Below are 27,545 nucleotides of genomic sequence, written 5' to 3'. Positions count from 1 at the left end.
TTGCAACATCTTATAGGGTATTAGTGAAATTCTGCACCCTTACTGTATTCGCTACCATTCCTTTTATTGGAGACCGTTGATTTACAATATTTTGTTGACTATTGATTATTCAACATTGAGCCCTATTCATGTTTTCTTTTGCTCTTTCTGCAGCACCAAATGTATCCGTAAGACTCTCTTGTCACTTCACTCGGTGGGCATTATGTTGACCCTAATCTAAACCCATCAGCAACCCATCCCTACCTTTCCCTCCCATCTCCCCTCCCCACACCCTTTCCCATCTCCATCATGACCAGTCTGAAACGTTCTCAGACAGAGCGTTCAGTCGGGGGCTCAGTGCCAGCTAGTGATGAGTTCTATACCCGCCGCCTGCGACTGCCTAATGGAGGGGCACCGCCCCCCCGCAGTGAGAGCGCCCACATCTCCTCTTCCTCCACCACTGGTACCAACCCTGGCGTCCCCAAAATGGGGGTTCGGGCTCGTGTGGCTGATTGGCCTCCAAGGAAAGATGGAGGAGGAGGGGGAGTTTGGCATATCACAGTGGAAACAGACTCTCCTAGCTCTACCAACACCACCAGCTCTTCAGGATCAGGAAGTGGAGATAGAGAAAGACTTGGAGGAGGGGGGGGAGGTGGTGGAGGAGGAGGAAGTGGTGGTGGTAGTGGTAGTGGTGGCAGTGGAGGAGGAGGTGTGTCAGCCGTCACAGCCCACAGCAATCTGTCAGCCAAGCTGGGTCACCTGATAAGCCCACAGGACTCATCCATGCTGCGCAACATTCACAACACACTAAAGAACAAGATGCAGAGCAAGGGAAAGGACAATCGCTTCCTGTCACCAGATGGTTATCTGGGCTCACCTCGCAAAGGCATGAGGCGCATCCGCCAGCGCAGTAACAGTGATATAACTATCAGTGAGCTGGATGGGGACGGCAATGAGGGCTGGTCCTTCTCCGGGTGGACACCCATGCACCGTGAGTATGGCAGCACTTCATCCATAGATAAACATGGTGTGTCAGGAGAGAGCTTCTTTGACATGCTAAAGGGATACCAGTCCGCTGAGGCCCCTGATCAGCGAAGCCCAGCTCCGGAGAGGCTAACTGAGCTACTTACCGTGGCCCCAATAAAACAGGCTGCCCTGGACCTGCCAGATGGACCTTTAGGTCCAGCCAGAGGTAGTCCTGCCAGTCGGCTGAAGGAACGAGAGAAGCACTTGAAGAGGAGGTCAAAGTCAGAGACAGGTGGAGAGTCAATATTCCGTAAGCTGCGCAGTGTGAAGGTGGAGGGTGACACATCGAGGGCTGGCTCAGATGTTGAAGATGGGGGGAAAGGGGATGAGAGTGGCCCATCTCCCAAACCCTGGGTGTGCCAAAAAGGCTTTTCCCATTTTGATGTCCAGTCTCTACTCTTTGACCTCAATGAGGCAATCCAAAGTCGGCAATCTGGGTCCAAACGCAAGAACACCACTACCGGTGCCTCGGCTGCTGCTGCTGCCTCTGCTTCGGCCACGTCCTCCCTCTCCTCCAATCAGAGTGGAGTTTATGGGTCACCCTGTGGCTCACAAGAGGAGCTGAGCAAGGACGGGACAGGAGGAGGACACGGCACCAACCCTGCCTTGGACCCTGGTGATGACAAGAGCAATGACCTGGTGCTCAGCTGCCCTTGTTTCAGGAATGAGATTGGTGGAGAGGGTGAGAGGAACATCTCTCCTGCTAAACAGGTAGGTTTTGTGCAAGAACAGGATGATTACATTTTATAAATAATATATCTAAATCTGGTTATCTCTCTGGGGCTCGTCAATTTTAATCTTAAGACTGCAGTCTACAATATGAACTCCTGAACTTGCAGGCCATTTTGAACTCCACTTGCCATTTTGTAATTATGGTTGTCAGCTTATTTGATTTACCTTTCCTTGTCTTCCATCCTCCAGCAGGGCAGCATAGGTAGTGGTGGGAGCTCAAGCAGTTCTTCTGGCAGTACAGAGGAAGGACCTTTGGACGCCACCCTCACTACTCATTTTACCAATGCTGGTGTGGCTGTGTTGGAGGCCCCCAAGGATGGGCCAAGCCAACATGCTGACAGGTCCAAACGTTACATTGTGGAACATGTTGACCTTGGCGCTTATTACTACCGAAAGTACTTCTACCTCAGAGGTGAGCAAAATAGGATAGTATGGGCTTTTTATATTCATAGTTCTTGACTTTTGGTAGCTGTTTCTCAATCTCCGGTGTGGAAGTTGTCTTTCTTAAATGCTGTGGACTGTATACTGGATATTTAAATAATTACAAACATACAAGCTTCAACTGTTTCAGACCATTGCCACAATATTCAGTATTCATGCAAATACTGCAATTTGCATTTCACTAGGAATAAGAGAAACATTGGCCGTAAGCAGTGGATGAAGCATGAGTGAAGTTTTTTTTTTTTACATGCAAGGGTAATTTGTATGTCAGGTTTTTACATCCTCCCCACATTAGACCAATAGAACTGAGCAAAGCCGTCCTTTAATCTCCCAAGTCCTCTTCCTTTCTGTAATTTCCTCAAATCTCCTTCCTCCTCACCTCTAGAACACTGGAACTACCTGGGAGTCGATGAGAACCTGGGCCCAGTCGCAGTGAGTCTGAGGAGGGAGAAGTTGGAGGAAAACAAGGAGCATGGCCAGCAGTACAACTACAGAGTCATCTTCAGAACGAGCGAGGTACATTGAAATGGACACATGAACACCTTATACTGACACATGTTGTGTTTTATCAGCTTGATTTGCTGATTGGTGTGTTTATATGATTTGTTTTTAACTGATCTGTTCATTCACCAGGATATACCGTATATGTAACTGTTCTCTCTGGAGCCATGAGTGTTCATATTCACAAACGTGTCAATACTTAGTACACTCTGTACCGAGTGATGTTACTGAGAAGCTCTTATGAATTGTGTAGGAGTTAACATATATGATCTGCGCCGAGCCTTGCTTATTGAAAAACCCAGTTGGGGGGGAGACATTATAAAAGCTTCATCTCAAGTTTGTCAGATACGGCTCAAGACCTTAGATGCCACCGCCCCCATTCCTTAACATCGCCTTAAATTATTGCATGTTTGATTTAATTTGTAATGTATTCTCCCAGTTGTTTATTCGCAGTGCTGCAGTTTACAGTGATTGGAAATCTTTTGTGAATCCCCCTAGCTTTGCTGCCTTCTCCTCCTATAGTCACACTAGAGACAGAGATCCATGTCCCCATTCTCTGAGCTGAACGCCCACCTACCATCTTTGTCAGCCTTCATCTGTGAAGGACTGAGCTGTGCCATTTCACAGCTAAACGAGACTAAAATAGCGCCAAAGGTATTTGAGTAGAGGAGGAAAAGCATTGCTCTTGTATTGAAGCGCACCATGAGTAATAGCCTTTCCAATCTCTTGGGATGACGCACGACCTACTGTGCTGTGTTTTCCTCTATTTTCTTCCCTTCTTTTCCCTCTTTCCTCTCTAATTGCTATTTTCAGAGAAAGGAGCTGGGCAGGTATAGATATATGTGTGTGTATCAGTGTGGGAGTGAATGAGTGGGATGCACTGATGTTGAAGAGATCCAGTGTCCACTAAGGATAGCTATTGTCTTCTCTTCAGTGAGAGTCCTTCTCTTCAGTTTGTTTAACCTTGAGGGTGTTGGCACCAGCATTGGGCCTACTGAACACTGTGTGTGTGAAGACACACAAACGCAAAGCACAAGTGGTTCTTAAAAGCCATGGGACCATTACGGATATCCAGCTGCGTTTATTTGTTCATGATAGATATTCAGGTCCTGGTCCTTCTACAGTCCTCTTGATTTATTCATGGATGTCCTCCTCAAGTTTGTTTTAGCCTGAAGAGTCTTCATAGTGGGAACTACAGCAGCAAAACCGACATGCTTTTTTCTTTTCTTGCTCAGCCAGAAAGTTCTCCACACTTTGTTTTCCCTGCACCAGCTGAGAACATGGTCTGGCAGAATCCAAGTCTGGATTTTGTTGAAAAAAAGATTGATTTCATGAGTGATCCTGAGCCCATGATGCAGCGATGGCCATGATTATCCTTTGAAAAGAGCTCTCTTATGCTGCAAATTTTATTTAATTGCACAGGCTGGTATGCCTCATCACAGACTTCCTTGCAGTTTTCCAAACATAGACTTACTGGTGTTCTACTGATGGCTGGACAGCTAGTTTTGCTTTTGTTGTTGCCAGTTATAGGGGAATATTGAAAGAATCAACACTCTGCACGGTGCAGAAAGGGAGGGACCCAACCAAAAATGCTCAGAAGTAATGGAAGAATTATCTAAGCAGCAAACATCAACTAAGCTAAACTAAATCTGGTTCTGTTATTATGACCAAGCTTCTGCAGAAAAGTAAAATCACACTTGGAAGTGTTTCAGAATGTTCTATACATTTTGTGTGGGTCAGTATTATCACCCTACTGAATACAAAGTATTTTATACCCCACTGATTAATGGAGAAAACATTGGGAAATTACTGTGGCATTGTTGTATTTTAGACCGCTCATACAATCGTATCTCCAACAGCACAAGTTTTTATAGTACAACAAACCAAGACAATACAGGTCACCAAAAATGTAATGATTAACTCAAGCTCTTGGGCAGAATGTGCAACAGTATAAGGTGTAAATATCCAATTATAGTATATTTTATGTATTACTTTAAGTTGGTATGTAAGTCATTTCCAGTTTCACAGCAAAATACTGTGTTTGGTTGGGTTGGTGTTCTTATCCAAAATCAAAAAATCAGTTGTTGCCCTGATCTTTGCCTTTCAATGTTTTCTTTTTCTTCTCCCTCTGGTTGTGCGTCTCCAGCTGACTACCCTGAGGGGCTCCATCCTGGAAGATGCAGTACCTTCTACATCCAAGCATGGTCTGGCTCGAGGCCTGCCCCTGAAAGAGGTGCTGGAGTACCTGGTGCCTGAGCACAACGTCCACTGCCTGCGCCTGGCACTCAACACACCCAAGGTCACTGAGCAGCTGATGAAGCTGGATGAGCAGGGGGTAAGGAGGCACAGTGGGGGAACTAAGTTGGGCTGGGTGACTTTGAGTAATTCCTTTGATTGCTCATATTGGGTGAATTGCTTTTTTACTGCTGTTCATTAGTTAAAAGTAGTAAAAAGTTAGTAAAAGCACAGTATTACTCAGACTATGATCCATTCAGCATCATTTCTGAACTTTGGACACCAGTTTCCCAGACATTATTCTGTACTATGCACAGCAAATAATTATCGGTTTGTGTTTTATGAATCATTTTATGTGTAGGTGTTTTTTTCAAAAAGAGGATGTCTCACCGTGGAGCAGAATTATTTATAATTAATTTTATTTGTTATTTTTGCTTTATTTACCCATTCACTCCCACAGACTATTATGTGGGATTTACACACATGTCGACCTTAAAAAGAGGAAAAATACAAAACAAGCTCTTTGATACTCATGTTCCTTGACGCAATCAGCAAAAGCTGAACCTCTGAAAATGTCAACATGATTTCTCTTCTTCATGATTTCTTTGGGAAATTGTACCTCTATCACCGCTGAACACCCCAAGGTGGTTATTCTTAAAATGCCAACATGAGCTCTCCCAAAAATGTCAACATGGTTACTCTGACTTGATTTCTGCTCCATAATGAACGTATGTCTCCCCTCTTCACTGCAACAATCTTGGTTCTCTCCACAGTTGAGTTTCCAGCGGAAAGTAGGGGTGATGTACTGCATGGCGGGCCAGAGCAGCGAGGAGGAGATGTACAACAATGAATCAGCCGGTCCTGCGCTGGAGGAGTTCCTTCATCTGCTGGGGGAGAGGGTTAGACTCAAAGGCTTCTCCAAGTACCGGGCCCAGCTGGACACCAAGAGTACGTATACACACTGAAACTACAAGTTGTCCTACAAGTACAGTAGAAAAACCTTCAGATGGTGTTACACTGACACTAATGACTAATCCACAGCAGCAGGGTAAACGATAATTGATACACACCAAGTACAAGTTCTCATTGATTAAAGGAGTCTTGTGTTCAGTTGCCCAGAAAGCATTTGATAGATTGTGGCATGCAGGAGGTGAACAATCCCTCTGACGTGATGTGTATGTTCAATGCCTCAACATGCTATATGTTATTCATATTAGTTGTATTGCTAATTGTTCGGGACTGATATCAGAAAGACCTTTACTGTAATATGGTAATATGGTGTGTGTTTCTGTGGGCCAACATTGGTGTCACCCTTAGGGGGTAGGAGTATACTAGAACACCCTCTTCTTGAAGTGCATATGGCCTCTGAAGTCAAAGACTGCCTCATAATTCGTGTTGTTTACAGATTCAGATCTAGATCTCATCCTAACAGTTGAAGCCACTGTGAGTAAACCACGTAAATGGGCCATCCCCTCTTGGGTACAAAGAGTACTACTCTACAGTACTACTTATTTAGCACATGCCCTCTCAAATAATCTAAAATCACTTTTAACATCAGGACTTTCGTCAGGATAAGGACGTGCAATGTGAGGAGTAAAATGAAACACTACTGAAATGAATTATGTAAGCACAGTTAAAGCATTTGGCTTTCACTACTTGCCACTGGTATTGGCAATTCTTCCAATGTGGAAGTGCTGCACGTGTCTTTCAAGCCCAAGCCCATGCAGTGTTTATGAATAAGGGCCCAAACGTTTGAAACACCTTAGCTTTTGAGACTTCTGCTTCTCCGTGCTGCCCCTCATTCTCACTCTACTTGAATCCCTCTGGCTTCCTTTCAGTGATCTCCAGTCCTGTAGATGCTCTGTGACACAAAAACTCTCCCAGTCACTTTTTGCAGGACATGTTATACGACCTTCATTAGCCTGTAGTAAATTAAATACAGCCATGCAAAATGCTCCCTGTAGAAGGAGTGTAATTAATTGAGGTAATCTAGCTAGGTTAAGTATGGCCTTTTAAACACCTTGTGACTGTTTTGTTCTCTGGATAGAGCGCAATCGATTGTAGAGGTGGTTATTAACATGCAGTGGCTCTCGTTAGGGCCAGAGCCCGTTAAGTGCTCAGGGCAGTGTTCCCATCTAATCAGTATTTGCAGCAGGGAGGGGAAGATGGGGAACATAAAGTTGATGTTTGGTATTGTTCATGGTATAGTAGTTTATAATGGAATTTGTTCAGAGAGAATTCTGAATGCTTTTTCCATATCTGGGTCTGGACTAAGAAATCGGTCCCACCTGAAGTGACCTCAGATCGGTTCCGATCAAAGGCCTGTTAAAAAAAAAAACAACAAACAAAAATATTGTAGTTTTCTGTTCTCACACGTGATTGTGTCCTCTTCAGCTGACTCCACGGGCACCCACTCCATGTATACCACGTACAAGGATTATGAGATCATGTTCCATGTGTCTACCATGCTGCCCTACACACCCAACAATAAGCAACAGGTATGTTCATTAAAGGGCTCACAGTTCCAACGCACTGAAGTCTTTATGTCTACGAGCAAGTTGCAGCTTTTTATTTATAGAGAAAAAAGGGGGTCATGTAAGTCATAAAAACATGCACATGTATTTTTCAGTTTGACTATGCCATTGAAATGGTTAAAAACATGCTCTACAGAGTTTACATCATCCTACTATAATTTCACTCATTTTTCACATGGCTTAAGTAGCAATTGTCTAGATAATGCAATAGAGAAATCACTGAACTCACACTCAACAGCACTAAGTTTTGAATTGTTTTTTTGTATTTTCTACATATCGAATTTATTACAACTCAATATCTAACACTAGTTTTTTGTCTTTGTGCTTTGCCAGTTACTGCGGAAGCGCCACATCGGGAATGATATCGTCACAATTGTGTTCCAGGAACCCGGGGCACTCCCCTTCACCCCCAAAAACATTCGCTCACACTTCCAGCATGTCTTTGTGATTGTGCGTGCTCATAACCCATGTTCCGAGAACAGCTCCTACAGGTGAGATACGCTCATATCTATTTTCTTCAAGAGAGTGTTGTATTATGGGTTGTTTGTTGCCCAAACATTGCCACTCTGTTGGGTTTCTAGCTGTCCCATTGTGTCAAGTCAGTCTAGTTTAACCTACAGGACATGGGTTATCTGCTGGCTTATAATACATGAAGGAAATGTGGTGCCACCGGACATCATGGTAGAAGATGGTGAGCTTAAAAAGCCAATACTTTAGTCCAGAGGTTTGGCAGGAGAGTGTGTGAGTATGTGACTGAAAAACAAAATGAAGGAATGCCTGTTACTAGAACAATTTTCAGCTGACTGCTTTGGAAATCAGCTGAATTTAGTGGTTCATGATGGTTTTCTGTGAGGAGGTAAAATGGAATTGTCATTTGTATGGTATTTTAATTACCAACACTGTTACAATATTTTGAATTGTTCATCCAAAACTAGTTGTTGTGCAATAAGGGGTTGTTTTATAATGCGTCTCCTCATATTGAAGCCAGTGCAGCAGATGCATTTTGAAAAAGTCTGGATGTTTTGGACTTTTATCCAAAGGACGTTTCCCCATGAATCACTTTCCATCACTGCTGAAACAATAATACTCTTACCTGTTGCCTCAAAAAGTTGTACATCTCTCATTGCCTTTGCAGTTCCATCACTCCATCAAAGAGTAGGCTGTGAGTGTTGAGAGCCCTCTCTACGGCTCACGATTTATTACCACATTGTCAGAGATGTGTAATGTGAAATGCAAAGTGGCAGTCCAGAGTCATTTTTAAGAAATAATGAACATTCTGCCTTTCCTCTGTTTCCTGTTTAAAACTGTTCAGCTGTGAAGGACATTTCATTCTCTGTTTATTCCTGCCTCTGTCTTGTTATCTAGTTTTCTGTCATTCTCTCTTATCTTGCTCTCTATGACTCTTCTCCCTCTCCCACTAATGACTGTTTTTAATTGCTGTCTGAGCTCATTGTGTGAGGTCTTAATTGTCCTCCATGGGGCTACTTCGTTACTGAGCAACAACACATACACACGAACAAAGAGCCCAGAAATACAGTGAATATGGAGCAAAAACTATTTACACGTGCCCTCTGTGATTTACAAATGTGAATCAAGTTTTCTGAAGTGAAAACTAACTTCATACATGATGGCAGTCGGACAATGATGAATATCGGTCGGAATATCCGTCCCAGACTTAGCCAATGATATTACAGCACTGCTGAAAGAGATACTGTACGTTTGACCAAAAATGATGGTGTTTTCCCCTTAAAGAATGTATCGGCTTTGTGTCATTTGTAAACAAACACTAAACACATGTTGAAAAGTGAATGTCAAGCTTAATTTTCCAGAAAAGCAATGCAACAATTCACAAATGTCTGAATGCTTGCATGTGCTTAGTAAAGTAGATGCCAATACACTTCTTTTTTTTCCCCCCACATAGATGCATCAGCGCAGCTATGAGAATATAACTAGACTAGACAAACAAGCATCCCACAGTATGAGGTAATAATGACCGTATGACTGGGCTGGACGTGACTCCCAGTGAACGTGTTTTGTATGGGGTGAAGAATTACTCGTTTCCTTACACAGATTGATTTTAGTGTGATTATTCATTTTGTACCCTGACACTTTCATAGGATGTCCTTAGGGTACACATTAATCTTCTCTGTGCAGTCTGCTGTACATTACAAGTGTTGTGACAAAGATAGATAATAGAAAACACTGCTAATTCCTCTGTAGGTAGTAGCTTCACAACATTTCTAACACCAACTTGAATTTCCATCCCAAGACTAAATAATATCTGTCTTATTAGAATATATATATATATAGTACATCTTTTCTTGAATTATATTAGAAAAGCCACTACGCAAACCTAAATACTGTATAACCTAACTGGTTTTTGCTTTGATGACTTGTTGTCACAAGTAGACAACAGCATGTTATAAGTACCTTCCCCACATCCACACACATACATACAGTACACCTCTGAGCCACCCACTCCAATAGGTATTGACATGTTCTTTTTCTTGCCCTGCCTCAGTGGGCAGCAGGTCGTGGATACTGGAAGAGTGGAGCTGCCCACACACTGGATATTTATAAGACCACAAATCACTGAAACCACAGGAATGTGCTCTTTCATTTCTGCTGCCAAACCTCCTGCCATGCGGATCACACAGCAGCCACACTGCCCAGCAATTCCCATTGCACTGCATTCTCCTTTCCCTCTCTCCCTCTCTGGCGTTCTCACCCTCACCCTCTTTTCTCATTCGACCTCTCTTTTTTTCTCATTCAGTTTTTTTATGCTCTCTCTGTCTTGCTCTCTGGCTTTCATACCTCTGCCTCTCTCTGTCTCTCCATCACTGCTCTGTCCTGCATGAGTCACAGGTCTGTGGTTGACTGACTCACAGGCGTTTGAGATCAGCACAAGTGCTTTTAGAGCTCCAGTGTAATGTATTGAGTGATGTTTGTAGTGATGGAGAAGAATAGGAATAAAAGGTCACATTTTATTTTAATCATTTGTTCAGCCTGCTTATAAGCACTTCAGCTGCTCCTCTCTGAAATACACTGCATGATTCATTTGTCATCCACAGAAAAGCAGGCGAGCATTGCCTCAAGACTGTCACTTACTTTATATATGGGATGTCAGTTTAAACATGTAGATTTGTATATACTAGTAACAATTGTAAAAAGAATGCTGCAAGGTGAAAGCTAGCTAAAAGGACAATTCTGGGTGATTTTGTTTACCTGGGCTTTGTTTTGTTGACATCACGTACACATGATTTACTATACTTTGATGTAGTATTCTAATTACTGCATTTACAGTTTGCAGGGCGACCTGCCTGGCAGTGTAATTGAGGTGTGGTTAAGGTGAACCTGAAAGCACCAAAAATGTCTTGCACATCAACACTCATATTGTGTGCTGGAAAGACAACTACTACTGATTTTCAAATGTATGTATAGTCTGAAACTCTATGCCATATATTGTGGTGTTAAGTGGCATTTTAAACCTGCATTTACTGTTTTTTGGACACTTTGGGTCAGTAAATACCAACTGTAAACACAACTCTGACACCAACAGAATCAACAATTTGTACTCACTGCATGTAGTAGGTGGTACACTTAATGCATGATTTTAAGTTCAAGGCTTCTTAGAGTTGCAGAGAAATGCTTTCAACCTCCTGGGACAAAATCCTTTTCTTCCATTTTTTTCTAATATGACATAACGGTAGAAGCTGTCAGCAACAATCAAACAAGGCAAAGCATAATAAAGGGAGCAACTTTAAAATGTATCAGATGAACTATGAACTGACCGTGTGATGCAATTTTTATTCAGCTGTTTGAATAAGGTTCATATTGAAAATACGAAAGCAGTTAAATGAAAGCTGACAAATTCCTACCACAATAGCTGCAGGGACGTTTATGTTAGTATGTCTGTATGACCTTCCACCTACACACATGTACACACTCACACTAGCATCTTCCTTAGTTCTTGTTTGTGTCCTTGAGAGTTTAATACATATGCCATGTGGGAAATGAGACATTTTGACATACTAACAACTGCTGAGGGTATTCCCAGCATTCATATATCAACACTGTACAGGAAAGTCTCTGTGTTCACTCTCCAAGGCAATTTCAACCAGAAAAAAAAAGGTTTTTATTTCTTACCTCTGTCTGTCACAAACAAGGAAAGGTGGGAAATAAGGTGTCAACAATTTGACGGTTAGTGTAATTGAACACCACGCGTCTCCGGTGAGGACAGGGTGTCTCTGAGGTATGTTTAGAAATATGTGGGTGACATATTGACTTCAGTTGCTTATTAGACAAAGCGATTAATCCAGGTGTCAACATGTGTGCTGATGCATGTCAGCAGGGAGGCGTGTGGGACGAGGGCCCCCCGACTTCCAGTGCTACTCTTGTCAGCTGGTAATTATCACCTGAGAGAGGATCTGTGATTGAGCTAATTTGTTCAAGAAGAGGTTGCGACAAGGACAGGTGACCCATGTACAGATATAGTACTTTTTCTTTCAAAGAAGGCCATTTCAGGGCACTTTTTTGTCAACTGCTTCAGACTGAGACGTTCAACAGGTCAGGTTGTAAGTCTGTTTGTCTCACATGACAGAAGAAAATGCTCTTTTTCCAGTAAGCAGCAAGTCTCTCACACAGTCCTCCTTTCTCAGACACATTTTCCTTTTCCCTCACTCTGGGTTTTCTGGAGGCTTTGGGCAAGAGATTTGGAATCTCTCCCCTCATCCTCCTCCTCGACTCTCCTTCCTCTCCATGGCTGCTCAGCTGAGTTCCTGACATACCAGACAGGGCAAACAGCCTCAGATGGCCATTCCAGGGACTTAATGAAAGGAAAAAGGGGATGAGGAGAAGGGAGGTGGAGAGCAGGGAAAACAGAGAGGTATTGGACATTTAAACTAAGTACATGCTGCAGTATTGGGGGGAAAAGGCAAATTCACATAGCCTCCACACAATAGGAAATTTATTTTGAACAGGATTTCGACAGATGAAGATTGTAGTAGACAACTAATTTGAAGTCGAGAATTCAAAGCCTTTTTTTCCCCCATACTTGAGTGAGCAAACAGCGTGAGGCTTTATATCAAACATAAACTCTGTTGCATAATCTGGCAGCCCTTTTCACTTTTAAATCTTAATGACATACTTCAAGCTTGGGTGTGATGTGACATTTGAGGAGATTTACTGTGTAATAAAACACTGAATTTAAGCCACAGAATTTCTCATGTCTGAACAAAATACCCACCCTAAATTGGTCAAATTGTTGGTCAATACTGGAACAACTGATTTGTTAACCATCAATTCTTCTTCTCTCCTCCCATTTTTCCTTCTTTCTCCTCTTGCCTCAATTTCTCTTCCTGGTCTGCTCCTTTCCCTGTAGTGTGGCGGTCACTCGTTCCAAAGACATGCCCTCTTTCGGCCCCCCTATCCCAGAAGGCGTGACCTTTCCCAAGTCCTCTGTGTTCCGGGACTTTTTGCTGGCCAAGGTCATCAATGCAGAAAATGCTGCCCACAAGTCGCACAAGTTCCGAGCCATGGCCACCCGAACACGCCAGGAGTACCTGCGCGACCTGGCTGAGCGCCACACCACCAGCACACCCATCGACCCCTCGGGAAAGTTTCCCTTCATCTCACTGGCCCACAAGAAAAAAGAGAAGAGCCGGCCGTATGGAGCAGCTGAGCTCCGCAGCCTGGGGGCGGTGACCTGGCCGGTCCACGCTGAGGATCACGGGACCGGAGGGGAACTGGAGGGCCTTCTGGCCTTCTCCAATGACTTTGTCATTCTGTTGGACCAGGAGGCCAAGGCCGTGGTGTTCAACTGTGCCACTAAGGATGTGATTGGCTGGACGCTGAGCAGCCCTGCGTCTTTGCGGATTTTCTACGAGCGAGGAGAAAGTGTGTCTCTGAGGAGTATCAGTAATAACACAGAAGATTTCAAAGAGGTGGTCAAACGTCTAGAGGTTAGAAGACACACATACACCAATACATTACATATGTGATAAGAGTGATTGTTGTGTGCTCAGCATCCTTAGATAATGACATTATAAAACCTGTTATTGCTTGTTATATGTTTAATAAGTAGTCCTTTGCTATATTTTCCAGTTAAATCAACCATTGACATTTGTTGGTCTTCCTACACTCTGTCATAGCTGAGGGCATGGCAACTACACATCCAGAATCAAATTAGGCCAGTTGGTGCCAGGTTTATTTGCCAAGAGAACTGATATAATGTAGTTTGTCAGTGTCAACAGAATGATTTTTTTTTTGGTCCCCTGTAACCTAATGGGTGGCACTACTCATGCTGCAAAATTAAACCAGACTTCATGCGGCTGTTTGGAGACCCTGAGTAATACCAAAGAATGGCTGGGGGGGGACACACATTCATTCATGTGAGCAGACAAGTACTGAGAAACCAAATCAATGGACTAAAATGCTGTTGGCTGCCATTGATCATTACCTGGCCCACTCACAGTCTCTCCTACTATTTACTGTTGGCTGTCAGTCTGCCAGAATGACAACAATTTTATGTCTACATGCCAAAGCTGCTGTCTCATTACTGGTCTCAGCTTATTGAGGGAGTTTCAGGAACACATCTGGACAACATACTCCTAATGGCTCATAACACCTACACATACAGTGAAGTGGTGCTAGCTCTTCCTTAGCTGTTTCCATGGAAACTGGTTAGAAAAAAAAGGTGTTTTCTTATGTAATCATCTGTGCTTTAGAATACATTCATTTCCCCAGCCTCTCCCTACCTTCAAACTGCGTGTGTGTTTGATGGTTTTTATCATGTATTTATGTAACCTGGATTGAGTCCACCATCTTTGATTTGCACACATGCATACAAACATATTTCAACACACACACATTGTTATTTGGCTCAGGACTCAGAGATGTACCACTTTCATGTTGCATTTTTACGCATCTGGCGTTAATCTTCAATCATTTGGACTACCCCGGTGCCAGAGAGAGGAAGGGAAGTGGCCTTGGGCCACCCGCTTTTTGCAGCTCGTCTCTCTTTCTCTCTTTTGCGCTTCCTCTCTGTATGTCGTTCTCTCTTTCTCTCTGTGGGTCTCTCTCTCTTTGCTCTCTTTTTCCTCTTGTTTGCTCCTTGTCGTTCCTTTTTTCCTTGTACTCTCTTCCTCTCCCACGCACACTTTCAGAAACATCAGAGAGCATCATAACAATTCCTATCAGGTGCCAGTCTGCAGCATGATTTATTCACGCTTCTCTTTGAGTTTGACTTCTATAGAGCTGTTCAGACGCCCTGTTCAGGCAGAGAGTTGCGAGGTGCCCTGAAGCCACCGGGCACTTCACTAGAGGGAGAGAGGGAGGGATGGGTTGTGACCGACCACAATGAAAAAGCAGTCAGGAATGAGGACTGGTTTCACCAGATCCTTTGTCCACTCATTGGTTGCCCTTTGCAAGTTGACAGGGGATCCGGGCTGGTTTTCCTTAAAAATGTAACTGTTTTGAACTTTTCCACATCACCTCCTGTGAAAAAGCAGCACGGCCTCTTTACAGCATTCCCCACCGTACTTAAATGCTCAGAGTCGCATCCTTCCATGAAAAAACATGAAGTTCAAAAGGGTGTCTCCTAAGCGACACATCTCTGTGTGAACACAGCCTAAAGTGTCACAGCAAGAGACGCGCCTGCTTTAATTTCTGTCATCTGTAGAGTGTGTGTGTGTGAATGCATGAGCGCGCACACCTAGTGAGAGGTGTACCACTTATGCTGGAGCACTAATTCATCTTTATTTATGGCCATAAACCTCTTCACTTAAGTTGTTTAAAAAATCTCTTCTGTAACTTAAAAGAGGAAGCACACTGAACATGTTCATACACCTGCACACAAATGCAGAGCTACACATTTTCAAACTAAGATAATTATTCCCATTATTCTATTAAACATTTTCCAAACAGCAACTGATTTTTGGTTTGGTGGCAAATTTAACAGATGGTGTGACAGATACAAAAAGTTCACCTTCATTTTTCTTTTACCTCTTGACCTGTTGGGTTCTTTTTCATCATCTCTCCTCCTGTCACATTCATCTGTACTTTGTGCATCTCTCTTCCCTCCCTACGTCCAGTTCCTGACTAAGGGCTGCGAGACATCAGAGATGACGCTTCGTCGAAATGGCCTGGGGCAGCTCGGCTTCCATGTGAACTATGAAGGCATCGTGGCTGAGGTATCTGTCTGTGCATAACTCAGATGTTCTTCTGAAAATGTACTCTAAAACAATCTAGTTCATTGGAGTAGAACACGTGTTTATATACAGTGCTTAACAAATGTATTTGACCACCTGTCATAAAAATGAGAAAACACAAATATTATTTTATAATATTTTAGAAATCTGTCAAAAACTTGTTTCAAACTAAAAATTGTATTGTTATGTATCAGGCAAATAACAAACTGGAACAACTAAATAGTCCTTATTCACATATATTAACCAAAAATCTTAATATTTTGTACGACCTCCTTTGGCCCTGATAACAGCTTGCATTCTTGCAACCACAAAACAAATTTTTCTGTTCAGGAATTCAAGTAAATAACTGTAATTCGGCATCTCAATCAAAACATAATAATGTGCTTTACTATTTTTTTCTGCTTTTTTGTAAAACAGTAAATATATATATGAATATGCTTTATTAGCCTTAGTCTACCTGTTAATGATGATTTGCCTGTAATGGAGGGACACTGGAGATCATTTGTTAATGAGAGAAAGATGCCTATTGCTTTCACACAGTAGGACTCTATGTGGACACTTTGTCTTCCTATCTTGAACATTACTGTTTGGAGAGTGAAGCTGTAATGCAATCTCACTTTGTTACAAATAGGTGGAGCCATATGGTTACGCCTGGCAGGCAGGTCTCCGGCAGGGAAGCAGATTGGTAGAAATCTGCAAAGTTGCTGTAGCAACACTGACACATGAGCAGATGATTGACCTCCTGCGGACCTCAGTGACAGTGCGTGTTGTTATCATCCCTCCACATGATGATGCCACTCCACGCAGGTAGGTGGGGACGGGAGAGGTGTGCCATCATTTGTTTCCTTTGAGTTCTTATGCAAACCACTTTTTTTGTTAATGTATTAATTTGGAAAAGGTATGTGAACCCTCACTGACACAGACACACAAACACTTACTTCTCAAACAAAATGTCCCCCCCCCGTCTACAGGGGCTGTTCAGAGCTCTATCGGCCTGTGTCAGACTACAAGGGCAGCAGCAGTGACAGTGGCTCCTTCGAATACAAGTTCCCCTTCCGCAGCAACAACAACAAGTGGCAGAGGACCTCCAGCAGCCCGCAGCAGTCGCTGACGGCCTCGCCGCAGCCCCACACGCCCAACCGGGCCATCAGCCTGGGTAGCTCAGTGGGGAAGACCCTGTCAGCTGAGAGGCTGGAGAGGGGCGCAGTCATCCCACGCAGTGTCAGCAGCGACGGCCGACCCCTGGACACCAAGAGGTTAGAGCCCCTTGGGGTTTTTGATATGGATATGCGTATTTTCACCTCTAACACTGTTCTGCAAGCTAGTGTATCAACAAAGCACACAAAAGGCAGCTATTGGATATGCAGCTGATTTAAGTATTAATGTCATTTTTTTTTCATCCAGGATGTGTGGTAACTATGGCCACAAAGTTGCAATCAGTGGAATTTCCTCTGAAGGAACAACTTAGAACATTTTGCTCCTACAATGCTCTGCTGTGTTTATTTCATCTTCCTCTAGTTCCGCCATTTCCACGTGCTTGTAAATTCTTACAGTTCCTGTGTGTATACGTGTTTGTTCGTATTCCAGGATGTCTCCGGGCAGTGAGAGCTATAGCCTGGCCTCCTCACTGGCGTTGGGTCGCTCCCCTCACAATCGCAGCTCTCCCAGCAACCTGTCTTGTTCCAGTGACGCCTCCGGAAGCTCTGCTCACTGGAGACAGAAGTCCATGCCTGAGCAGTAAGGAAGGGGGGGGGGGGGGGGGTTGTGTTTGTCTGTGGCTGGGTTTGCTTTTTAATTCAAATTATGATATATCGGATCAGAGGCAACACATTTTGATACATTTCACTCAGTATCACAAAAATGTTTTTCGCTGCCTTGAGCCACTTTCTTTCGTTATTTCTGTGATTTTCCATGTTTTTTTGTGTAACTATTAATAATAGGAACGTTTGTTAACTGTCATGATCGCATGGTTATGAGCTGATGTATTATAAGGTTACAATGTCTCAGTGTTCATCTTCAGAAGGCAACAAAAACAAATAATGTCATTCATCTTGTAAAACTTTTTCTACTGGAGTTCTTGTCTTACATTTAGGAAGCTCAACTCATTTGAATTCATAATTTTCATATTTTATTGTATTTGTTTGTAATATAGCAAACGTTGGCTTGAGATTAGATCCCTTTAACAGTTGTAACAGTGTATGACGTTAGTGTAGGAGAGTGAGGTGATAGCACTCGTTTGTCTTTGTGTATGATAATGCTCCTGACAGAACGTCTTTTTTGTTTTTTACTTCCACCCACTGCAGCCTGTGGGAACATGTATTTTGTTTCAAACTCTGTTATTCTGTTAATTCTAGATCTGCATTTGTAATCATTGGAAACACACATTTAGCTGATAAAACATGAAATACAAAGTATTCAGATTTTGTGCCTGTGTACTCATTTGTCAGGTTTGCAAGCAACCGCCACTCTCCGATGTCTGCGGAGAGACGAGAGGTGGTTGGAGAGGGCGGGTCCAGTGGAAAGTCGACTCCCAATTGGTCAAGAATGGAGGAAGTTGGAGGAGCCGAACGAGGGTCAACAGGTGAATATATCTAGAAATAGTGGCGTTGATATAGGAAGGTGTTGTGTCTAACGTTTTCAGCAGTGTAAATGTGTTTTTATATGGGAGGAATGTGAGGGCACTTGACTCTCGAATAGCGGGGGAGGGACAGCACAGGAAAGAAATCATCCGTATTCATCCATATTGCTAAATCCTTTGAAATGACAGATATCCAGAAGAGAGTGTGTGTGTGTGTGTGTGTGTGTGTGTGTGTGTGTGTGTGTGTGTGTGTGTGTGTGTGTGTGTGTGTGTGTGTGTGTGTGTGTGTGTGTGTGTGTGTGTGTGCCTCCTCATCTGCTAGTGTTTTTTGGAGCAGCTCCTTCCAGAGCTGAGATACCAACTCTGACAGCATCCACACTCTAAACAGCACTTCTCTTCCCCTTCTTTCCCCCTTCCCCTCCTCTTCCTCCTCCTCCTCCTCTGCAAGCTGTGAATTGTTTTGCCTTCACAGAGAAAGTCTTAATGTCTCTGCAAACAGACAAAAAGGTGTGAAGATACTGAGACAAACAGAAAAAGGAAAGGGATAATTATTGAATGGGGGAAATGAGATCAAACGGTGATCTCACTTCAAGTATGTGGCTTTTCCACGGTGTTCTTTAAGGTTTAATAAAGGAGAAAGAGAAACCCTTTCTTTCCTGTCAACACAGTCGGCCAACCTTCTCTTTGTGTGCCTTTCCCTGCCTCCCTGCTTCCAGTCTGTTGCTCCTTCTCCGCTACGGCTCATGTTTGCCTCTCATTCATCTTTTTATTCTCTTGTACATTGGCTTTCATTTAATTACGAGTATTCTCCCATGAACTGTTTTTTTGGGAGTTTTCTTGTTTTCCAGTCTCGGCCTCTGAAAGCCACAAAGACTACATGCTCCTCTACCGCTCCTCTGATCTCCAGCAGGATGTTGCTTTGGTTGATTGTTGACCAGCCTACTTTCAGCCGTGTCCTCAACCTGTTCCTTACCGCCACAATCACAGAGAAATGCCCTAGTCTCTCATTTTGTGGTTGCTTATAGCACTTATGTCTTTATTGGTCGGGGTGGAACAATGCAGGCTGGGCCAGCTCGGCCTGTGTCAGCCAAGTGTCCGGCCCTACACAGTCTACTTTGCTGTCTTTGTGGTTTAGGGTTCTGTCCTTTCCTCTTCCTCCCATTTTTACCCCCTTGACCTGTTAGTCTTCAGCAGTGATGATGTGGCCATGCTCTGTCCAGAAATAACACAAGTCATGCAGAGGGCAGAACACTCACTTTTGCTCTTACTTTTTGTCTCAAATCCTGTCACAACCAAACGGAACATTATTTTAGCCCTTAATGTATACAGGATTTTGCATTAGAGTAATTATTGCATCTTATTTTCCTGTTGCGTCTCCCATTTAACACAGCATTTGCTCCATTTTCTTTTGATATCCTGTGACAGGTTTATGATTAATTCATGCGTTGGGTGGTGAGATGCAGACAATTGCTATTTGTCATGACTTTCCCTCCTATGCGCAGCAATTTTTAACTACAGTTACAATGTTTTTTAGTTCAACAAAGCCTACAGGAGTGCACACATTCACCCAAGGGGCTGGAAAATCGTGCTTTTGGTTTGTCATGAAACCAAGAGAAACAAAACAATATATCACAAACAAAACATGTAGTCACATATACTGCTTATATATGCACAGGCACAGAAACAAGCAGGCATGCACACGTGCAACCATCTCTAATTAGTGCAGAGAGCCCTATGGGCCACTATGCAGAGAAAACTATGCAGAGTAATGAATATTCTAAGTGAGATATGGGGGGGGTTCACACCATTACTAGATTCACCCCAGCAGATGTTATGATACCTCCCTTAGCTCTCCCTCTTATGGAGCTGTGGTCATTAGCTGCCTACTCTGTATGTCTTGTTGCATAACATCTAGACAATTACACAACAGTCCCATTTATACCCCGAGTTTCGCTTCAGGACACATACACACATTCTCTCACGCGGCACAGCTTGCCCAGAACAAACAAAGCCAGCAGGGACCGTCTGGGGACAAATTTCTGTTTGATGTGCGTTGCTTTTGATGACAAGCGATCTGGATTTTTGCTCATGGACACGGCAGATGCAGAGCGAAAACAATGTCAAGAGTTATGGGCCTCCTGGAAGCATGAGCGCTGTAGTAGCAAAATACACATAAGTGAGCCGAGAGGAGATCGACTTCTCTGTTGAATCATCAACAAGTCATCTGATTGTACTGCAGGGTCTGTGCGTGTGTTCGTCACCAACCCCAGTTGTGTTTGTTGGTCTATTTATTGCAGAGGCCCCAGTCTCCAAGTCTGGTCAAGGCTACTCTGGAGCTCCTCGCATCCAGAGGCAGGAGCAGGTCATCCACCTGTCCCCGAAGAAGGGCAGCCAGGTCAGGCTTCATCATACATCAGAACTCTGCCAGAAAGAGTTGAAATGCTCTCTAATCCTTTTTTTCCCATACACAGACGACTTGTTTGTTTTGTGTTAAGGGCTTCTGAATCTCTGTTAGCATATGCTTTGAAGTTCATTCTGCTAGCATAGTTGATAATACTGTAATCTGATGTTTTAAAGTAATTTTAATGATGTGTTGGTCACCAAATGAAAAACTGATGTTTTCACTAACATGGAAACCTCCCCTCAACTGTCATTTCCCTTTGCTCTTCCACTTCCTGTTTGTTCTGGCAGTCGGACGGCCCTTACTCTGGCCACTCCAGCAGTAACACTCTATCCAGCACAGCTTCCAGCGGGGGCCACAGTGACAGCGATAAATGGTATGAAATGGGAGCAGGTGGAGGCTCCAGCGGTGACCAGGGTGAATCAGAACCCAACGGCCTGGGAGGAGGAGGCTACCTACAGGGGGTGTCGGCCGACAGCGGCATCGACACCAGCTCTTACGGAGCCCCTCACCACCCCCACCCCCACCCCCATTCTCATCATGGCAGCACCACCTCCCTGCTGGCTCCCAGTGGAGGCAGAGACAGCAGGGAGCGGTCAGTATCTCCGTGGCACAGCCCCACCGAGGGAGGCCGCAGGATGCTGGAGAGGTCGCCTGCTGCCGCCGAGTCCCCAGGCCCTCCTGGAGAAAGGAGTCTGGACGGGACAGGCCGAACCCCACCTACTCATCTCCTCGTCAGAGACAGCAGCACCTACAGTCTGAGTGACGCTGGATCACACTCGAGGTCCGTCTGTGTGTTTTTGTGGTGATATTCAAGTGTTTGTGTGAGACGGAAGAAGAGTTAGTGTGTTCTTCCACTTTGTTATTTGTCATCGCAGTATTTGCCTGACCTCTGCAGCATGTTTCCACTTCTCATTACTCAAGCCAATATTTCAAGAAGAACACACACTAAACCACCTTCCTCTCAGTAAGTCTTTCCTGGAAACCAAGCACAGGAGTAATTTTAACTCCCTCTTATCTTTCCACATTAGGCCTCAGGAAATGTGGAACACGTGTCCAACTTTATAGCTGAACTGGTGTCTGGAGCTGAGACTCCAGCGTCTCGCTCTTCCTGTTTGAGCAAGTCTTAATTCACCAGTTCAGATTTAGTTACAGTTCATGACCTGGGCATCATCTGTCTAGCATTTAAGCTACATTTGTATTCTGTCATAGTGGCGTAGGTGGGAATAAGAGGGGGCTCTGAAATGAGTTTGTCAAGATTAGCTTGACCGCGGGTGGTACTTTGATATAATTTCCCATCTATAACTCAATAATGTCCTCCCTGGAAACTCCTGGATGATTAGAATGTTACACTATTAATTATTTGTTAATGCTTGACCCTTGACCAAAACTGATTTCTTAAGGGACAAAAAGGTTTAGATTCTCCTCTCTAAACAATATAAAGATCTGGGAAAGCCTTAAAAAACGTATAATATTAAGATATATATCTTACATCAGCGTCTAAGCTATTGTTACTTGTGGTGCATTGCCATGAAGAGTAACCTCTCTTATTCTCCTCCCCATGTTCACCTCCTTTGTCCATCAGTGCCAGGCACTCAGGCCACAGCTCCCCAAGAGAGGAGTCCTCCTCTTCAGCCACCTCCCCTTCATCCCAGTCCTCAGCGTCCCCTGGGCCCAAGAGCTTCTACCCCCGCCAGGGAGCTCAGTCCAAGTACCTGATTGGCTGGAGGAAGCCCGGTTCCACCATCAATTCTGTCGACTTCGGAGACACACGCAAGTAAGGATGGAGCAAAAAAAAAGAAATGAGGAAGGAATAAAGTGGGTGTAATTGTAGTTCCCAGTCCATTGATGGATTTATACTGCGCACAGTTACACACATTTTTTAAGTTTTATAATATTAATGGTGTCACCAAAGTTTCAAATGCATTGCAATGTCATTTCAGCATTTAATTTCTCCAGCGATTTGGTCCTAGTGGATGCTGGCATGTGTGGTTGTGTAACAGTCTACCTACAGTACTTACATTAGAAGTGAATGCCTAGACTTTTATCACTGCTGTAGTTTGGGACAGTTTGGAACAACTGAACCAGGGTTGTGCCAGATTGAGGCCTGCTATTGTAAACTTACCAATTCCTGCAGGGGGTGGAGAGTGAACATGAGGACGAGGATTAAAATATAATGCAGTTCATTCACAACCACAGTAGTTAATAGTGTTGCATTCATGTTGAGACTGTGTCAGAGGAGATGATGGAACTTTCTAGACCCCAGTTTGCAGTGTTGTTGTATCAGACTGCAGCATTATTTTGTTTCCTGCATCCCTGTATTGAACATTACAATGCTTTACAATGGTAATATTTATTGTAGAGGTCCTGCATAATACTGCATTTGATCCCATTACTTTTCCCACCCACTGTACTTTCATAATTATATCTTTTGGTAGTAATATACATACTACTTGATTACCCCCCTGTGGTTAAAGAGGATATTACACTAGAGGCTTAACAGTGATGCAGTAACTGAATGCAATTTGCAAATGAAAAGCTCTGCTGTCGAAGCTGAACGACCACATATCTGTTATTAATCAGTGTTATTAATAATTATTTTCGTGTGTGATTGCTTAATCGTCTGGCTGTGTCTGTGGGTGTTTTAGGAAATCTCCAGGAGAGGGTGGAGTGGAGGTTGTTCCAACCCCAGCAGCAAGGCCCTCTCTTCGGGATATGCACTCGCCCCAGCCTCATGCCAAATCTACAATGGAGGAAGATGTGAAGAGACACAGTGCCCCAGACAGCCCTCCTCCACCACGCAGACATAAGGAAAAGGTGCGTCTGCAGACAAGTTTGGCTAGAGAAAGCCTGGATGTGTGTGTGTGGTAGTATTGGTACACTTGGAAACCTCATTAAGTTACCCATGTCAGTCCAATCCATCTTACTTCCTATTCAGGTTTTTGTTGTTGGTGTAAATGGTGTGTCAGCAAATATCAAAGTAAAACTCAATAATAAATGATGATATTTATTTGTAACTAATGTCCTAAAAAAATGGGAAAAAGCTAATAAATCCTTTTAAAGTACTGGTAGATGTAACATAGAGATTGTCCCACACCCAGAAGCACTGATGCTCTTGGTCACTATAGAGGTGTTCACTCACATAATGCAATATGTACAATAACACTTACTCACCTGTGCAGCACGGCCAGAAATCACCACCAGGCCAGTCTCTGAGCCACCGCCGCTCACTCCATCGTACCCTGTCAGATGAGAGTATCTATCGTGGCCAGCGGCTTCCTGCCCTGGGCGACTCAGTGGCCGAACCGGCACTCGGCGCCGATGTTCTCTTCAGCTGCTCCACCCTCCCACGCTCGCCCACCACCCGTGGTGTTCCCCTCCGACGGCCCTCTTATAAGTTGGGAGTCAAACTCCACGGTAAGAAGGAAGATGAATGATGTACATATCTTGCCCATAGATGTAACAGTTGTTGATGTTTATAACAGCTGGAATCCATTCACATTCAAAAGATGTTTTTAGGCGCTTCTATGTACTGTGTCTGTAAAAGACCATATTTTGTTACCGTAGTTCTTCGTGTTATGTGGTAATTTTATCCATGAAAAAGGGAAATCCGTCCAGAAGAAGTCATGTCAAGTCATGTGATTTTTGCTAGTGACAAATGAATGACTGAAATAAACTGAAAAGGTATGTGATAGATCTGATTAGGCTAAAGTTCCTGATGAGTATCTGCTGCCCCCTTTTGATTGAAGAAACATAATGGTCATAGAAATGATATGGAAAATGAACTTTACACTCATGTCTTTCCACAACTTCATTTCTGTTTTATAGGTGACCTTTCGGCATCTGACACATCATTGGTGGATTTGGTGGAGCGTCACCGAGGACCCATCCCCCAGGAGCTGATGCCCCTCCCGTCTTCAGACAGGGACAGCCCCCTGGAGTGGACACACCTGGTGGACGTGGCCAATACCTTCGAGAGTGAAAGAAACACACACTACGGTATTACCAATTACAAATAAGTGCACAAATGTCTTTTCGAACATTAAAAGTTATATTGTAAGTTATGATAATATAGCCTTTCATCATAACAGTGTTACACCATGTGTGTTACATATACATATATATATATATATATATATATATATATAGAATAGAATTACATGTATTTTCCGTTGCAGGCCAGAATAGTGCTTTTTTTTGTATTAATTATGCATCTGCTGCTGATTTTGTGCATTTGCAACTTTGACTTGTTTACCCTTTTTGTCCATTTCTCTCTTCTTCCAGTCCAGAGAAGTTACGTGTTTGGAGATTCAAACCACCGAAGCAGCGGTGCCTCCAGTCCCCAGCAGCCCCACATAGAGCTGCAGCCTGCTCCACTGTCGCGGCCGTCATCTAGGTAACAGCATACACATGCACTCTTTACCAGTTTGTTTCCACCTTGTATTTACTTATTCACACCATACACTTTGAATACATGAAAGGGAGTGTGATTACAGGTATAGAAAGGATAGCCAGGACCAAAATGCTCACACACAAGAAATATGCAGGAAACCCAGGTGGCTTCAGGACTGCAGCTTGTTCATTTTACAGCCGAACAAGACTCAGAGTAAAAGTGAGCCTGTTGCTTTCCTTTTTTGAAGGAAAATGTATAGTTCATCTGTAAAGCTAATCATAGTTAACTCCTGCTAAAGAAAGACTGTATTAATTCAATGAGCCGGCTCGTTGCGTAACTCCCGTTTGGCTAGTGTCTTTTTTTTAAATTATATATTCATGTCCTTTGGGGTCATATTAGATTAGAATCGATTCAACTTTATTGTCATTGCACTCACTAAGTACCAGTACGACGAAATGCAGTTTACAGTAGCAAGTGCGTTACGATATATAATGTACAGAGTGTGCAGTTTGTACAGAATATATAGGATGAACAGTACATCAGTGGGGTAGTATAGCAAAAGTGATGTGACTGTGATATGTATAAGATGAACATAAACCAATATACCGGTATAATGAATGAATGTAGAGAATAAACAGTAAACCAATGAGTAGTGCAGCAAGTTTTGAGATCAAGATTGAACAAGTGAGTATAATTATCCACTCTATTACTGAGTGTATTATAAATCCTACCAGTAGTATTTGTTTTGTTCTTTTCCCACAGTGAGGGTCACATAGGGCTGGAGAGGAAGGTGACTAAGCTGGAGGCCATGGTGAAGATGCTCCAGGAGGACCTGAAGAAGGTGGGAGAGGCGACGCCAACATGTGCTCAGAGTTTCTGTTGTTTGTGGGTTATAACCTCGACTCTGTGTTGTGCTAAGAGGTCGTTCTCTGGCTCCCCTTCTCTATTCAAGTGCCAGTAGGGATGAAGAATGAAAGGCCCTGGTTGATTTGCATACAGTGGAACGGGGAGCAGATGTAAATAAATATTTTGTCTACGATAGAAAATACACAGTCAGCAGTTGTGCGCTGCCACTGTTGTTTTGGCTTCACTCTGCTGCTTATCATTGTGAACTGCTGACTCAGATTTCACTGCAATCACTTAAGCTATTATTTTTTACTTCAAGTCACCTGGAGGGAGTAGAACAGTTTACCTTTGCTCTCGTATTCTATCTATTGTATAAGAATCATTGGACTCCCATGGTTTTCAATCCACTCATACACTCTTTTCCAGTTTGTGTCTACATTTTGTTTATTTCCGCTATGTCCCCAGGCTCAAAAACAACTTTCAGGGACACGTTGCTTGCTTTAGATATGTGCGTGTGACGCATTTCACACATATCCTGATCCAAGCTAACTCTGCAGTATCAAACAATTCTTGCAGATTTTGTTGGCAGCACTTTTATGCTACAAATATCATGTTCACCTGCTCCTAAAAACCTCCCTTATTGTCACATGTAGGGAATGAATTACAGCCTCTCATTTCAAGGAACCATCTTTAGCAACAAGGTTTAACTAGCTAGTGATGTTCAGTTGGTACTACACTGTCCAAGAAAACCTTCCTCACACCATTATACCTCCGGCTTCTACTGTTGATCCCAGACAGAATGGACCCATATTTTTGCCAAATTCTACTCGGCATCAGGAGAGTTTTTAGTTCATCCAGTTGTGGTGATTGTGTACAGTCGCTCTGTCACCTCGTTCTTAGCTGGCAGGACTGGAAACCTAAAGGTCCTCTGGTGCTGCAGCCCTCTGTTCCCCTCTAAAGGTTCGAGTTGTTGTGAGCTGCTAGTTGCAGACTTTGTGACCTTCTGTTAACAAGTCTGACCTTCTAACAGTTAAGAGTTGTCACCCACAAAATTGCTGCAGTCTGTTATTTCTTACGCAATCCTCAGTAAGCTCTCTGCTGTCTGTGAAGTACTGGAAAGTGTTAAGCATTTCTTTTTTTTTGGAAGTAGCAGTAGATCAGTTTGACTCCTAATTCCCTCTCACCAGCCTCGAGCCAATAGAAACTGGCTGATTGACAGCATGAAGCAAAACTCTCCACAGTTTCAGTGTTTTCTTTGACTGGCTAGATATTTATGTTCACGCACCCAGCCAGTGGTGGACTTTTGGCGGATTCAAAATGTCAACTGTTAAAATGTACCTTCAAAGCAAGTTCTGTCTCGAGATACTGTCTGCAGGTCTGAGATGTTTATGTCAACACCAAACAGAGTGTTTAGTGATTTTGTTTTTTATCTATATTTATATATTTTCCATTTTTTTCCCAAAGTTAACTGCTTAATAACTAATATCATTTATTAATTTGACCCGACCTTTTCTCCTGTCTTTCCCAGGAGCGTGACGAGAAGGTGAGACTTCAGGCTCAGATCAAGAGGCTCTGGGAGGACAACCAGAGGCTGCAGGAGGAGTCCCAGACCTCCGCTGCGAAGCTCAAGAAGTTCACAGAGTGGGTCTTCAACACCATCGACATGAACTGA

General features: G+C 43.4%; 1 protein-coding gene across 1 annotated transcript; it reads left to right on the top strand.

Annotated features, from left to right (window-relative positions):
• The first annotated feature begins 288 nt into the window (after positions 1 to 288).
• sipa1l1 (signal-induced proliferation-associated 1 like 1) lies at positions 289 to 27,545 on the top strand. Its single transcript, XM_070926353.1, has 22 exons — positions 289 to 1,716; positions 1,930 to 2,149; positions 2,564 to 2,694; positions 4,826 to 5,014; positions 5,688 to 5,862; positions 7,309 to 7,412; positions 7,782 to 7,939; positions 12,829 to 13,408; positions 15,539 to 15,637; positions 16,287 to 16,462; positions 16,627 to 16,911; positions 17,243 to 17,392; positions 18,103 to 18,236; positions 20,531 to 20,628; positions 20,925 to 21,418; positions 22,220 to 22,411; positions 23,283 to 23,451; positions 23,826 to 24,051; positions 24,463 to 24,633; positions 24,919 to 25,030; positions 25,790 to 25,868; positions 27,402 to 27,545. The coding sequence occupies exons 1-22, from the start codon at positions 289 to 291 to the stop codon at positions 27,543 to 27,545; spliced, it is 5,514 nt and encodes a 1,837-aa protein (XP_070782454.1).

This window comes from Enoplosus armatus, chromosome 19 (genome assembly GCF_043641665.1).
Source record: "Enoplosus armatus isolate fEnoArm2 chromosome 19, fEnoArm2.hap1, whole genome shotgun sequence".
NCBI classification, from domain to species: domain Eukaryota; kingdom Metazoa; phylum Chordata; class Actinopteri; order Centrarchiformes; family Enoplosidae; genus Enoplosus; species Enoplosus armatus.
Note: the sequence above shows the minus strand (reverse complement) of the source record. Positions and strands in the feature narration are given on the sequence as shown.